General features: G+C 44.2%; 1 protein-coding gene across 2 annotated transcripts in view; it reads right to left on the reverse strand.

The window, feature by feature from the left end:
- Creb5 (cAMP responsive element binding protein 5) overlaps window positions 1-16,697 on the reverse strand; it is a 392,746-nt gene that overhangs the window by 4,660 nt on the left and 371,389 nt on the right. For both annotated transcript variants that reach the window (XM_076913325.1, XM_034519171.2), the window contains 2 exons: window positions 9,915-10,232; window positions 5,788-6,015 (listed from right to left, as the gene is read on the reverse strand). In XM_076913325.1, coding sequence (XP_076769440.1) covers window positions 5,788-6,015; window positions 9,915-10,232 — 546 coding nt within the window. The remainder of the gene's footprint in view (window positions 1-5,787; window positions 6,016-9,914; window positions 10,233-16,697) is intronic.

Raw genomic sequence — 16,697 nt, forward strand, 5'->3', positions numbered from 1 at the left:
AGCAAAGTAATGTAGTTTTAAAATTAAAAAAACAAAATAAAACTGGATTCTTTTGCTTTCTTAACACTTCTTGAATTAAAAACCAATCTCCTTTGAGGTCTGGTGGCCATTTGGAAATGGTGACTTCAGGTTCTATTTTTTCCCCTACTATGTCCTGGGCAGTGGCTATGTCTTGGCAGCACTTGATCTCTTGCCAGGATATGTTCATTGGCTATCTTTGAAACACTGGGAATGCTCTCCAACATTACAGGAGCACATCCCAAACTCTTTCACAATACACTTTTTGCTTCCACAAAGCAATTTTACTATAAAGCAGCATAAACATTCATGCCTATCAATAAAGCACCATCAAAGTATATGAGAGCATCATTTTGTCCACAAATAGCAAAATACTTTGTTAATACACCAATAAGCTGCAAGTAGAGAAACTAAGGTCTTGAGTGGTGTAAAGTTTTTGAAAGGATATAAGAATCAGGACTGAAGAGATGCCTCAGGGGTTAACAGCACTTACTGTTCTTGCAGAGGACCTGCTTTGGGTTCCCAGCACCCAGCTTGTTCACAACCATCTATAACTCTAGTTACAGATGATTTAACAATGTCCTCTGTGGTTTTCATGGGAACTAGGCATGTACATGTTGCACATACATACATGTAGAGAAGATAAAGTGTATCTAAAAGTATGCAATGCTTTAAAAACAGACCATCATTTAAGGATATACTTGAATATGCACATAGTTCTGATGTTAGTAATTAATTGTGTTATTAGGTCACGTCATGGTTGAGAAGTGAATATCAATTAATAACATGAACAGAGAGGAGCAAGCAGCCCCTGAGTTCAATATACATTATTCTGATGCAGCGGGGAAGAAACAACAGCCTAACAACCTTGTAATTCAGGCACAGGAAGTTCACAGGAAAAAGGGAAAGGGGCTTGCTCCTAGGGTTGAGAATAATCATGGGGGCTGAAGGTGTGGCCCAGTGGTACAGTGCTTGCCTGGCATGGGCAAGGTCCTGGGCTACATCCCCAGAACTGCAAACCAAACTAAATGACACCACTGCCAATGACAGTGGTCAGGGCTGACTCTACAAATCATTCCACTGAAGTCCAAAACAAGATGGCTGGACTATTTCGTTCTTCCCAGGAAGACAGCTTCGCATCCTATAGCGATTTTCTGCTGCCTTTCTATTGTGCTCCAGTTGCCTAACTATCCTAATGAAGAAGCTGATCTTGATCTTCAGTTGTCCGTGAACTGCTCTGGGCAGTATATCACGGATGTGTATACTCCAGGCCTTGTGTCTCATGAGGAAGTCAGCGTCAGCAACCTTTGCATGACCAGATCTTACCAGTGCAAATCACAGTTCACGAGCCACAGTTTCATTTTAGAGAGAACAAAACCAGTATGTCCACACATGCACTCGTGTTGAGAAAGAGTTTCCAAAACCTTCACTGGATGTCAGAAGGGCCCTTAACTTGACAAAGGTCAAGAACTGATGTCCTGGAGGAAGGAGATAAGCTGGAATGTTCTGCACAGACATGGCATCTAAGGACGCTAGATTCAAAGAAGACAGAAGCAGGGAATACACAAACCCTAGACTAGGCTTCTAGTCAGAATCTGGTCCTCTTATCTTAGATTCATCTTGTAATCTTGAATTCATTTTGTAAGAGAAAAAAACAGATAGTGAAGATTTCAAAAACTGCATTAGAGGAGTCAGATTTGGCCTGGAAGTGCAGCAGGGAAATAAAAGCCTAAACTGAAGGAGTCATTTCCTTACTTTATCACCTGAGGAAAACTCACCTTTGAGGTTCACCTTTGTTAGTTGTAACACCACTTCTAGGTGTTCAGATACAGTTTTAAAAAAGGGTAAATAATAAACACACACTCTCCAACTGAAGTCAGTCCTTTTTTTTTTTTTTTTCAGTTGTAGAGTGACTTTGGGGTTGCTGTTTTTAAAGCAGTTAGCTATTTAGATAATGATGGTAAAAAAAAAAAGGGGGGATCCTGTCACACTGATGTGTTTTTAAACCCATAAATCTGCCTGGGGGTGAAGTAGGAATCACACAGAGGTGTTCCACACTGCAATAGCATCATTTAAACAGCACGTTCAGAATTCCCTGACAGGCACATTTACAGCTTGGGGCTTTGGTGATGTCGTTTCTGTTATATGACAAATCCACAATACTTTTTTTTTTATAAGCTGGCGTCTGTGCCAAAAACATAATTATCACAAAGGGCCCAGAATCCCAGCCCCCTTTTTCAGATTAGCTGAGGGCAGGTTTGGTCCCTCAGAAACAAAGGACTTTCAATTTGTCAAGCAACAGTTTCCATCTGGCCCGCTCCCTTGCCAAGTCCCAGACCTGGGTTTGTGTGTCTAAAATTTCAGCATCAACTTAGACCATGTGTCTTTGCACTAAAAAGGAAAAGCAATTACTTTAGTGACCATATGATTTCCACATCCCCACTGAACGCAAGCAGCCGAGGAGCGCCACATGAGCAGAGAGTTGTCACTGCAGCAGAAGGAGAAAGACTCCTTTGGTTCACCAGTGTCATAGAATGAAAGATGTCAAAAAGGTGGCTTAGGGCACAGGCGATTTGCCCAAGTCCCCGGTCTGAGACGTTTTGGTTCTGTGACATTTGGGCTGAGTACTTATCTCCCCAAACCTCAGTTTCTCCATATTGTGACATGTCAGACTGGGCATTTTCTAAATTTCTCTAAATCCTAAACCTGTGATGACCTCTTGGGCAGAGATTTACTGTGAAGCTAAGACTGAGGTCTGCCTTTATTTTCCTGGGTCTTATTATTTCCAATCAGAAGGTCTGCAGAAGCCTAGCTAGAAGGTTCTATTCTGGAAAACAACTCAAAAGTGGCGGCTACCCACTCAGACCTTGGAGATTCCACTTGGCTGGGGTCTGTTTGCCTAGCACCTTCTATTTCTGTTTACTTAAAATTTGGCTCGTGGAGCCAGTCTCAAGAAAGACACCTTTTTCTTTTGACAGCGAGAGGAAAAGGGTCACTCAAAGGTAGCCGAGACTGTGACATCCTCTCCTGCATCACAGGGCATAATCCACAGTACACAATATAACAGAGACCATGGGACTGCTATGCCTTCTGGCCCTCTGGTCCCTCTGCAGTAAGCAGTGACTGAAAAACATCAGTAAGTGGCGTTTCAGAGATTCCCCTTCCCCCTTCTCTTTTGTAGCCAAAAGATACAAGTGCCTACTGCACAGACTTGCTAAGGCTAAGTTGTATTTTTTTTTTTTTACCCTAGTTTTTATCCTCTTTTTCTTGGCTGTCTTAGCTATCTGGACTCTAAAATATTAAGTGTGCATGCATACACACACACACACACACACACACACACACACACGCAGAGTGAATTAGTAAAGGGTAAATGTACTTTGCATGTTTCTTGAAAGTAGTCGTAAATAAGTGTATGTCAAGCCATAGACACATCTGACCTTAAACTCAAGGGCACCTTTCTGTGTGGCTCTGTGCTATGACTCTTCTCAGCAAAGATCCTGGAGTAAGTCTGTAAGGACTCATTTTAATTCACCCTGATTTAAAGTTTTGTATCTGACCTGTGCCTGCTGGCTCTTCACAGCTCTGTTTTAAAGGGCTTGCACTCAACAGAAGATGATTTTTGTATTACCACATGCTCTGCTCCAACCAGGGGGCAAGTGGCAATGTCTGGAGACATTGTGGTTTGTCACAACAGAGGGAGGGGTTTTCTCCTGATTCTAGTATGTAGAAGCCAAAGATGCCATGGAACAGCCTAAATTGCACAGGGTGTAAAACAGATTCCCGGAGTCAGTAGAGCCTAAATTGAAAACCCCATGGGTTTCTACCATCCTCCTGCAGGTCTCAGAACGGTCAGAATTTCCTACTTCAATCATGGCTCAGTCAATGTCATGATGTGTGCTGGGTCTGCATAGCCCGGAGCTTTCACTTTTTTAGAATGTTTGCATAGCACACTTTAATTTTAAAAATGTATTTATATGTATGTATATGTCTGTGTAAATGTGTACCATGTGAGCAAGGTACTCATGGAGGCTAGGAGAGGGGGTGTTATAGATGTCCTGGAACTGCAGGTCCAGGCAGACATGAACCTCTCTACACGGATACTGGGAACCAAACGCTTAACTGCTAATCCATTTCTCCACTCTCCAATAACATTTTAAACATATGTCAAAGTGAAAATGTACCCATGAATGCTAAAATGCTTACGTGCATTCCTGTAAAAGGTTTCTCACGGACTCCTCTGCCCTGTCTGAGTACGGCAGTGGCTTTCAAAGAGTTTTTAGCTCCAGACACTGCTTTGTGGTTTGACTCTGCAATCAAAGCCTTACCAGGTTGGTCAGGCATCCAGTCTGCGAGCGCTCTAGACACAGGGAATTCATTCAATGATTCGAAAGAGTGCAGGTCCTAGGCTAGAACAGGGAACAGCCAACAGGGAGGCAGAGTAGTGTGACATTGCCCCAAACTATGTGCACGAACCAGTATATGACCTTATTTTTATGCAAGCTAGTTTCATCTTGTCTATCACAAACAGGGTGATAGATTTAGGTCTGGGGGAGATGAATGCTTGTAAGTTATGGACTCAGCCCAGAGATACACCAGTTTTCCTTTGTATGCTTTGGGTTTGTACACTGGGTGCCACAAATCTTGTCCATTTGATGCTGCTCACAATGCTGAGACACTGGGTTTTAACACCCCAAGTGCTCCTTTGAAAGGGTGCACAGATGGCTGGGGGTGTAGCTCAGGTGGTAAAGAGCCTGCCTAACATTAGCCATGATCCCCAGTAACACAGAAAATTGAGTGCTGATGTCACATGCCTGCAGTGCCTGTACTCTCCAACTAGAGGCAAGGGCATCAGAGGTTCAAAGTCATCCTTAGATACATAGCAAGTTCAAAGCCAGTGGGAAGCTACACAAGACCCCGTCTAAAATAAAATAAAATCTGCTGTAAATATTCTGAGACCAGACTGGAGATACTATCAATTTCTAAGGTGTACAGTCTTTCTAGCTGGGTCACCTTACCCTCTTCCTTATGCCCATAGTTCAGCCCTGAGAGGAGCTGGTTTGATTTAATTGGCATTTTCTTGGGAGAACCTTCCTGATGTTAGAACAAACACCTTGGACGGCACCACTGGTGAATTGGGAGTTCTCCCGAGAAACCCAGCACATTAGTTCCTCTCCTCTTCACCCAGGACAATCCCAGAAACCGCTTCTTTAAAGATATTCCTAGCTAAGCCACCCCTGGAAAGCAAAAAATCACACAAGATTCCAACCTTACTGAGGTTGGAATCGAGATGGAAATAGGTATTTACTTTCAGAGCAAACAAACCTAACACAACGCCAAGGCATAAAATATTTTCCCGTTAAAAATAAAAATATAGACAATTGGGTTTATGCCTGGTGCCCACACTAGATGGCTTCCAGATGAAGAGCCTTCTGTGCCAGGGACCATGCTAACTGCACCGTGGACATCGGTTCACTTTTTACCTCCAACTCTATAAAGTTGTTCCCCAATTATAGATGAAGAAACAGAGAGCCAGACCGCCTAAACACAACCAGAAGCCACCAAACCAAGGATTAAAGCTTCTGTGCTTGGTCCCATGCGTCCCTCATCTCTGGTGGGAAGACTGATGGTACCGAACTACCTAATGTTGCTCAATCAGAGGGCCTGGGTTCCTCTGAGGCCAGGTGTGTGTAGGATGCTTGGGTCAACAAGCCTCAGGGCAGGAAATGCCAGCTGTGCCGAGGCCTGGGGAAGGGATGGGGGCCGCACCTGAAGCTGCATGTTTGTCTGGGTGAGCTCTTCAGCTTTCTTTTCCAGTGACATCACCCAGACCTTCCTCTTCTGTCTGCAGCGGGTGGCGGCGGCCCGGTTCCTTTCCAGAAATTTCCTCCGCCTCTCATCCGGGTCCTCATCCACCACCCTTCGCCGGCGTCCCCCTGTGGGCTGGGGCGGTTGTATTGTCTGGGTTGGCTGCATCTGTTGTGTGGCTGGTGAAACCTGAGGGGAAGGAGAGGGAGGAAGTGATGGGGTCAGGGAAGGACACCTTGGGTAGGGAAGACTCCCAAGCTAGTGTTACAAGAGCAAAGCTGAGGAAGCCAGTTGCTTTTTAGTAAGCACGCAAAACTCAGGGAGTGGGATAAGCAATGAAACCACACTTGTGAGAGCAAGGCTTCTTGAGCTGCAGTCCATGTATTAGGGCTTGATGACACAGCAGGTGAATTTTTCCCTGCAGGACATTTGGAGAATCATGGTGGTGGTGCTGTGCATGTTGGGGTGCACAGGATGGGGTGGGGGCATTTGTTTCTCTTTCAGGTATTAAAAACGTTTTATTTAAGATGCTTTAAAGGTAGCGGATGGCTACTGGGTTGAAACAGGTAAGGTCAAGGTTATTGTCATGATTGTTTTGTTTTGCTTTTGTTTTTCACAGAACAACTGTATGGCAGGTTGTGGGCTCTGTTACTTCCACATGTGTTTAAAAATCACCTCAGTGGGGCACACCTGTGGGACACGGCCAGTCCTGGACTCCTCTAGAAGGGCCTTGCAGATTCAGAAGGCAGCCTGGCTCCTCTTTCCTGTTTCCTCTAGAGACTGCAGGTGGGTGTGGCCTGCACTGTCCTCAGGGCTCTGATTAAAGAGGAGGGAGTCTCCAGAGAGCTTTGTAGTGACTGGGGGCCAGGACTCGACAGCTAACAAGTGTTGCCAGCAACCCTCTCTGTTACACACAGTACCTGTGAGACAGTGAGGATAGGTTGCCTAACACATACCTACATTATAAGGAAATCCTATGAGTGGTCACATACTTTATTAAAAAGTTTTACTAAGCTTGTAGACTCCTTGTAAGGTCTATGCGGGACTCCACAACACAGAAAGGTTAGAGACCCCCACACAGACAGCTTTATTTCCCTCTAAGAGGCAGACACACAGTCCCTTGTGAAGTTTCTATGACTCCCTCTTTATATGTCTGGACACCTAAGGCTCTGGCTAATGCCCTTCACTCCTGCCCCCCTCTCCTGTCTCTCAGTCACCCAGGTTTACGGTTGTAATACCTATAAAGCTGTTTTACAAGAGACATTTAACCTACAGAAATAACAGGGAAAAGGTTTTCAAAAATGAAGCTCAAAGCCCTTTTCTAGCACATTCAAACACCATGATTGAAATCAATCAGAATGACCGTAATTGCACCAATAGTGGCTTCGGGTTGACGTCAGTTGAATGATGATGATATATTTCAGTCCTAAACTCTTGTCAAACCTATGACTAACTGTAAAAGAATCAGGCTCGGGAGGTCGGTGGGACTGCATCTCAGTAATTTTATCTAAAGCAAAGACGTTTTCTGAAACTCTTAGCTGACAATTCCTTCCCACCCAATCACAGAGGGATAACAAAATAAATTAATTTTCTAAGGTCTTATTCACTGGGGTGACTGGTGATGATATAATTTTTGCCATTAGCCAAGATGTAACATACTTTCATTTCAGATGCTAACCCCAGAGCCAACTCCTGCAGAACCAGACAGCAGGAACAAGCTTGCTGGCTTTTGCCACAAGCCTGTTCTCATGTCTTCTCTCTCTCTCTCTCTCTCTCTCTCTCTCTCTCTCTCTCTCTCTCTCTCTCTCTCTCTCTCTCTCTCTCTGTGTGTGTATAAGAGAGATCTCTTGCTACCAGTCCTATTCAAGAGGAATTTAAGCCAAACTGGATTTTATTCTTTCCAGCAAGAAGCTCTGAATGCCATGTCCTGATCCCCTAACCTCAGTCCACCTTACACTCAGATACCTATCCTGTATTTTCACCCTGTGTGCTAAGAGTGAGTTCAGGCCCAGTGTAGGTCCAGGGCTTGGGCTAGGGGAGTATCAGCTAAGAAATATGGCTTGTGACCATCGAGTGTCACCAGGATTCTGAACTCACACCTAAACGCTGTAGCAAAATCGCAGGAAGCTGGTAGAACTTGAAGCTATAACTTAAAACTAGAACCTGTATCCCAGTTGATTGCCATGACTTTTATGTACAAGGTGGTAATAGTCTCTTGGCAGAATTTGCTTTTGCAAATTTTAACCAAAAATACTGAACAGCAATTTGAAGAAGACAAAATTTGTCCCAAATTAACTTAGACTCTCAGAATTGGAAGGACTTTCTAATCTCCTGTTCAGACTGTCATACAACTAAAGAAACTTAAGAGGATCTTGTCAGGAATCAGCCATGCGCATGTAACCTAAGTGTGGTAATTTAGAATTCTGACTGAATGATCTGCAGATATGGAGTCTTTCCTTCCTAGAATAAAGTTTTAAAAAAGAAAATCTAGGTATAGCTAATTATAATAGCAATTAGCTAATTGCATATACAATTGGGCACTTACTGACTTGGAACAGGGCAATTGGCTAATTGGCACTTAGCTAATGAATGGCTTTCATATTTATAAAACTGTTAACTTGTCTCTGAAAGAACTTGCCCAGAAAGGTGTCCAAACCTTGATGTCCTGTACGTCAGTACTGAACTCAGACTGGACAGACTGCCTTTGAGGCAGCTTTTCTTTCTCCTTTTTGATGTGAGCCTCAGTACAACCATTGACTAAAATGTGAATAAAAATCTGCTCAGGGGAACATTTTATTTCTATTTCTGAACTACTTGCTAAACTTCTTTGTTTGAGTTTAGAATTGAAACTGGCTAGCATGTTTTAGAAACCTTTACAGACCCTCGGTGACTTCATATTCATGGGGGTCTATAGGTTTAATCAATTGGTATCACTGCTCTGCTGATTGGGAAAGCTGAGGGTTAATCTATCCCTCTGTCCACAGTCACCAAAGTTAGTCAAGAAAAGAACTGTTGGGTTTTTTTTGTTTGTTTGTTTGTTTGTTTCTGTACAGCTCAACTCTTCTTGCTATGTAGAGCACCACTAAGGATCTTTGCAAAGGTAAATTAATCTAATGGACAGGTTTTGCTGCCTGGGGCTATCCTCACCTCTACGATCTTACCTTTCCTGGTTTGGGTTTCATTTGTTAGGGCAGGGAACTCTAGAGTTGAAAGCATTGCCTGGTCTCAGAGCTTGGCTCCAGAGGCAGAAAGCAAAGGAGCGAGCTTTCAACTCAAACCTTGGCAAACCTTAGCTTTCAATGACATTCTGACCCAGCGGGTTGGGGCTGGCCAGTGTGAAGTGGGTAGAGAGGACTTGTGAAAATCATCTTGTTCGAAGCCCCAAAGTGACCAGGGCTCACCACACTCTTGGACATGTCCTTCCTCTACTTAGGAAAACCCAGTCTTGTACAGGGCCTTGCTTGTCTTCTTAGTCCGGGTGACATAACGTCTGCCTGGTCCCCCAACTCTCTTTATGCATGCTTGTTCTCCTCCTGGCTAGCCATGGTGACTCTCCACCCCTGGGATTTGACCTTTCTCTTGGTCTGGTCATCCGCAGAGCTTGGCTGCCTCTCTCCCTCCTCCAGGACGCTGCACTCTCAAGGATGAGTCAGCTCTCACCATCTCTCCAGTCCCTTGGGCCCTTGCATTTCTTGATGACCTTCCTCTGTAGGGACGAATCCTCTTCAGCTTTTTAGCTGTCAGTTCAACTGTTCACATCTTTCATCGTGAGCTTAGGTTTCTGTTATTCTGTTAACCCTCCTATCGGTATTTATTTCTTAGGACAAACTTACGACATGCTTGCAAAAATAGAGGTTTTGGAGAGCTTACAGTTCTCATTTGCTCCTAGAGATTGGAGCTGAAACTTTCTACTATTGTTTATAGAAACGAGGACCCAATCCTGTCTTATTGTTCATAATCACCTCCTAGGAAAGTCACAGAGCTCCCCAGGATGTCCCCAGGCTTATCAAACAAGGTAGCAACAGATGACTGCTGAGTTAGCTGTTAACAAGGCCAGGAAGAAGGAAGAAACGCTGGTCAAAGTGTACCTGTGCTTGGTTGCCGGTGTGTAGGGGTGGGTGTGGCGAGGTCTGGTGGTGGGCTGGGTGTGCATGGAGGTGGGAATGGGAGTGGTGGTGCGGGTGGTTCTGCTGGTGGTGAGGCTGTGGGTGGGGATGGTGTGCGGGGTGCTGGTGTGGATAGGGGTGGTGGGGTGGCAGTGTCTGGTGCTGATGCGGGTGTGAGTGCATGTGGTGGTGCGGCGTCTGGTCTTGCCGGGAGCCCATCATCTCCATCATGTGTCCGATGGTGTTCATGTTCCCGTTTGACATGGCAGCAGGATGGTGAGTCAACGCAGCCTTCAGCCTCTGAAACGGAATAAAAGAAGGGGAAAAGCTGAGTCACTCATGTACACAGTGGGGATATTGAAGCAAAACGACTCAGACTTTCAGTTCTATAATATTTTTTGGTACTATCATTGCAGCAGCTATTGTGAGTGGGTAGCTTTGTCAGTTCTGTTAACTGTTATAGCAAATGCACAGGGTATCTATCAAGATTTACTAAAAGGTATTTCCTATGGTACCATCACTCATCATGGCCTATTGATAGCAAAACATAAGTACAAACCAAATGAAGCCATTTAATATACTAACAGCATGAGTTGGAGGGCTCTGACCCTCACCCGTGTGCAGGAACCACAAGTACAAAACATTTTGTCTGTCACAAGATTTCTCAGATGCAAGGAAGAGAACACATCAAATTTTAGCATGCAAGAAAATAACTAATATTATTTTTGGAGTGTCCAAGTCAGCCTTGGCAGTCCAAAAGTAATATGAAATTCTTTTGCATGACCACAGCATTCCCAGTGACCCTACTGATAAGGAAATTAGAATGAGCTGTGGTGTTGCACATCACTCTCTGTGATGGCTAAATCAACAGGCCAGTGCATGTCCACCAAGAAACTACCCTCATTACAAAACAGGCATGCACAGCAATAGCTTCCCCTGAACCTATAGCAGAGGCAAGCCCACGTTATCAGACTCTTCACCACTGTGACCTCCAGTCTCTCAGTTCAGCCACCCTAACTCCCAAGCAGCTGTGGCGGGTGTGGAAGTGAGCCTGGGCAATGTAGTTACTCCTTGGAAGTGTACCCTGGGAGGACAAGAGCGTCTCCTTGGCAAGCTCACTCCTTGGCTCTCTGAAGACTAGTGGGCTCAAGTTCTCTCCAGATTTGTGGTCTTATCGGGTGTCAGAGCTGAACATTGTTGAGATAAAGAAGAGCAGCCTTCAGATTGGCACAGAGGCCCTGGCACCATCAGACTGACATATCAGTCTGTCTCAATCAGCTCGTCGAACCAAATCTTTGCTTAAACATCAAGAGCCTCCAAAGGCAGGTGGGATGGAACTCTGGGTTGCCATAGATAGTCCACAGCTATTGTCTGTATCTTGACCCAGCAGCCACCCAGTCTACTGACCTCACAACCTGAGCAGTAGCCACTGCCGGGACAGGAAGGGCTTGCTAAGGACAGTCTGGAGAAAGGTAAGCTTCCTGCATCCTGGGAAAGACTAGAGTTTGGGCACCGTGTTTACTACTAAATGGAAACATGAATTGATAGTCCCCCTCTCTGTGTTTGAGAGGTGATGTCATTGCTTTAAAAAAAAAAAAAAACACTAATTATAAAAAAATTCAAGCCATGCTTAAGAGTACAGTGAAGTCACCCACTTGGAACCAGATGTGTTGTTTGTCCTGGTGGGCAAGCAGCATTCCAGAAACCCACATTTGCATATGCAGAACGGGAGAAACAGGTGGGATAATTGTACCAGCAAAAATCATAACCAGTGTTCGGACGGATTGGTTCAGATACTGCCTCTTTCCCTTAACCGGAAAGCCTCTGAATGTTGTTTCCCAATTTTAAAGAAAAAGAAAGTATAAAGGGGGTTATGCTGAAGTTGTGTTTTAATTAAGTTGACTTAGTGGATAGTGCCAACAGGCTTTCTAAGCTATTTTTAAAAGTTTCATTATAAAAACATACAGCATACGTGTAGTGCTAGCACTGAAGAAGATGAGGCAGGACAATTTTAAGTTCAAGGCCAGACTGGGCTACATGTGCATGCACACACACACACACACATTTGCATGCACTTTCATAGTTTAAAAAAATCACACGAGTACCATGTGAAAAGATCTTCCTTTACGCTCTATTCCCTCCTGGCACTGGCATGTACCTTCAGGCCATGATGTAGGATGTTTGTGGTTTTTTGTATATTGGCTTCTGTTACTTTTTACCACTTTTGTATCCATAGAAGTAGCCAACACGCACGGCCAAGCATTAATTAAGCATGGGCCTATTCTCACTCTATGTTTTATAAGTATTAAGTCCACAGGTTTCAGAATAGTATTATAGGGATACTACAAAGGGGAAGATACATACTCAGGCATGGCTGCTGATGAGGGGCAGGTGCCTTTCTCTGAATAGGAAAGTGAGTGTGGGAACCCACACCATTCACCCACACCCGAAAGCAGGGATTAACTGTGCTATGGCACTTCCCCATCATCAAAAGGAAAGGCAGAGAGAAAAGAAAGGTCTAGTGGACTGACTTGATAGAGTTCATGCTGCAGGCTGCAAAAGCAGGCATGTGTGCCTGGCACTTAGAAGGCAGCTGGAGATGGAAGGCACTTCGTACTAGGAGGAAGGGTGGTGACTGGTGAGAGTTGCTAGGTTTCCTGCAGCACAGGGTCATCTAGGGCTGCGTATCTGGGTCATCTAGGGTTGGGTATCTCCTCTCTCTTTGTATCTGTTGAGGGATACATTCTTAAATCTACACATATCAAACAGACCTTTTAGGCTTGCTTTACCACCAGCCCCAATCTCTCCTCCTGTAGCCATACCGGTTGACGTCTATATAATTTTTCGGGTGATTATTTCACTAATATCCATTAATCACCCAGTCATGAGAATAGAACCATCTTTGGGTTTTGTTAAGTGTTAACTTTCCAACTTGAGTACAGACTAATACATAATTACATATGAAATGAATGAATGAATGAATGAATGAACATTCATTCCCCCAAGGCTTATGGAGGAAACTTATCACTTTTGTCTTCGAACATCACACATTGTTTTTGTTGGGAGGATGATATATTTGTTAGCAGAAGTCATGGAGGCAGTTGATCCTGAGAAGTGATGTCAAAGGACCTGCTCCCCCTGTACCTGGGCTGCCCTCTAGGAAACAGCACAGAAAAGGAAGCAAAACCTAAAATGTGTATGTGTGTATGTGTGTGGGGGGATGCATGGTAAGTCCATCTTCACGTGTCCCTCAAATCAAGGCATACAAATTTCAAAAGCCCCGCTGAAGTGGGTCGTTGTTGTGTCTTCAACGATGGGACTGACTTTCCCACCTTTAATTAGGAGCAAATGGAGCCTGACAGATATATAGTGTGTACCAGATCTTCATCTCTCAAATAATTAGCTTGTACTGGTGAAGGGAAATTACTTGATTGCCTCAAGTCTGTTCTTGTACGTTCCAAGCCAAGGCAATAACACCAGCAACGCTAATAACATTCCATTTAACTATTTATTCACCCAGCAAATATTTATTAGGTTTTGACTCTGTGCCAGCATTGCACTGGGCACTTTGTTATTTGCCATCTGAAGTAAATGGAAGATACATCAAACCAAGGCTTTTAAAAACCAGTGGAGAGAAAAAAATATACTATGGTATGGCAGTGAAGACTTCGCCTCCCCTTAGAAAACCTTAGGCCTGGGTTGAGTTTAGCCTCCAGCCCTCGGCTTCTACCACAGTTGAAGGCAGTTGGTTCTGCAGCTGCTTTGCACATGTCTCCCCCCATGCCACTCTAGACCAGTTGGGGGCAGTTCTTAAAGTCATGGAACCGCTGCTCCCCTGTGTTTCGGTGCCAAAGGGAGCACATGCACTGTGAGCCATTAAAATATCCCCAATATAGATAAATGCACCCCACTGTCTTAGGTATGATGAACGACCAGCAAATGGGTCCAAGCTGTATTTTACAGAATGAGTTTTCTTTTTGAAGCTGAGAGGCGTCTTGTTTTAAATAATACTCCGTCAAATGCTAGGAAAAGACAGGAGCGTGAGATGGACATTAATGAAAAATAAACAAGATTTTTTTCCTCAGCTCTAAAAACCAAGAACTTGGGCTAAATTGGGACTGCAAAAGAGAAGGAGATTCTGTTGACTTTCTATTGTGTTTTTCTACCATGACTTTTCTATCGCATATTTGAGAGAGAATCGAGGAGCTGACACACACATAGTTCATCTCTGTTCCATCTACATGTTTCAGTCGATTGTTCAATGTTCCTGGTAGGAGTGTGGGCCTGCTGCCCTGGCATTGAGTCCCAATAGGACACTGGCTGTCCACCCCTGCCCATCTCAGCATGGCCATTGCTGAACACCAGGGTGCCAGTCCCTCTCACAGTTAGCTCAGCTTTGTATCAGAGCAGATCTTGAGAACTCCAGACACACCCACAGCGTCAGTCTTGCAAGTGTGTGGGAATGTGTGCTTGTGCGAATACACACCCACCCACACACACAACACAAGCATGGCACGTACACACCCACACACCCCCCAGGCAGGCTTTCTCCCATTAGCAACTTGTCTGTGCCAATTAGAAACATTTGTGTAATTCAAAAGCTCCCTCGGGTAAGATGGATTGCCTATGCTCCATCGCCTTGGAAAACCAAGACAAATTATTAAACTTTACTTGAAATTCAGTTGGGTGAGAGGTGGGCAGGGTGGGAACATTCTTTCTAGAAAACTTTTCATTACAAACTGCCATTTGATATGTGATCATGCCAAAATATGGTTCCTGACACAAGCATAAATCTAGCTATATTTGTGGCCAAATCTGTATTTCTGTTTCACATTTAACACAATTATCCCCACTGTTGGCTTCCTCAAAACTTTCTACAAGGTGCTTCTTTCTTTAGCATCCTCCACATAGCTGCACTGAGGGAGGGATTGGTACGAGCTTCTCATGGTTTTCAATGGTGTAACACCAAAGGCTTTGACGGATGTGAGCTTTTAGCACCAACAACTGTTGATGTGCTCTAGTTGTGAGGACTTCTGAAATTTCCATCATTAATGATTTAATGTAAATGAATGAAATAAAGTTAATTACTTATTTACTGATCTTAATACCTACAAAGAACTAGTTTAGATTCTAAGTGCATCCTAACTTAAGCATCTAAGAGCTAGAGTGGATGGCCCGGGAAGAGCCTGAGCTGTGAGCATCTTATGTATGACGGATTAGAATACCCGGGATCACAGGTGGGCTTCAGAGTGTGTACTGAGAATTACTGTACATGCCTGATTCTTAGAACCCATATGCCTCAGAATTTTTATTAAGATAACTAAAATCATGCTTGTTTTTTATGGTGGACTACTGCTCGTCTGACCTGATGGAAGACTGCTAGGATATCCTTTGCAACCTAGTCAACTAGAGAAAGGACTGGGAGTGATGCTTGTTGAATGGCACATGTTGTTGGAAAGGTATGAATGTCAGTACAAGGGAAGGAATAACCATTGTTTCAGAGAACTTTTTTAAAAAGGAAAGAAAATGAAAACATATAACTTGAAGTGAAAAGTTTGGGCAGTTGTTGCTATTGTTTTGAGACAGGCTCTTGCTATGTGGTCTAGGCCTTGAACTCACTGAGATCTCCCTTGCTCTGCCTTCCAGGTGCTGGGATTAAAAGCATGTGCCGACATACCTGGGGATATCTTGGTTCCCAGCCTTGCTCTACAGGCCCAGGAAGTAGTCCTGAGCTTCAAGTTCCTCTTTTGTGAAATGCAGATACATGATGAGACAAGCAAAAGGATATCATTTGACTATCACTGGGATGCCATCGGAAGCACAGCATCGCCTATGAAAGAATGATGCCTGGCTTTAGCATGACAACAGTCAACAGGAGGTCTCCAACAGATAGTCCAGTCTCTAGGACTTTGTCTCTTCGGCAAGAAATTGGACCTCCTTTCAACACATTCACCTGCCAGCTGGCTTAAAACCAAAAGAAACTGCAGAAGACATGGTCTTGATTTGGTGACATAACGGTAATAGTAGGTTAGATATGCTGGCTGCCAGTATTCCAAGACTGTCCCCAACCAAGAGAAATTCAACCGAATGAAGCAACACCTCATCCTTGGTTAGCAAGAAAAGTAAAAATCCCATTGTCATAACAGTCTGAGGAAGATGGAGCTTGACACAGGCACATGTCTAATAGGATGTGGGGATTCTGTAAAGCATGCTTAGGGAGCACAGCCATTGAATCTGCTGGTGTGGTTTTCCAGTTAAATCTTTAGTACTGAACCAGAGAAGTCTTCATGCGAGAAAGCAAGAGTCTGATTCTTCCCTGCACTGGGCACACCACGTATGAGTTCATGTCTCCTCCCCTGTCTGTCTTTCTCAAATGCCTGCATCAGACCTCACCAGCAGAGGAGTTTTCTCCAAGAAGTACTGAAATCTTCATTTGGGCATCATGTGGATTTCATTCTTTACCCCTGGAGGGTTGAGATGGGTGTCTGTTATTCACGTGGTCTGGCATGTTTGCCTGCTTACAGCATTCATTGTCTTTTTAATCGATAACTTGATCCATCTAGTCACATTCAATTGCTAGGCAGAGATGGTGGTAAGGTTTGTGTGTGTGAGTGTGTGCGCGCGCGCGTGTGTATGTGTGTGTACATGAGCATGTGTAGGGATGAGGAAGACATCTCACAATTTTTCTTTTTTAAAAAGCCTGTTCTTGGGCTGCCCTTCCTTATTCTAACCGTAGCTTGGGTGCCGTGCTCGGACTGCATGTTC

Source organism: Arvicanthis niloticus, chromosome 15 (genome assembly GCF_011762505.2).
Source record: "Arvicanthis niloticus isolate mArvNil1 chromosome 15, mArvNil1.pat.X, whole genome shotgun sequence".
NCBI classification, from domain to species: Eukaryota; Metazoa; Chordata; class Mammalia; order Rodentia; family Muridae; genus Arvicanthis; species Arvicanthis niloticus.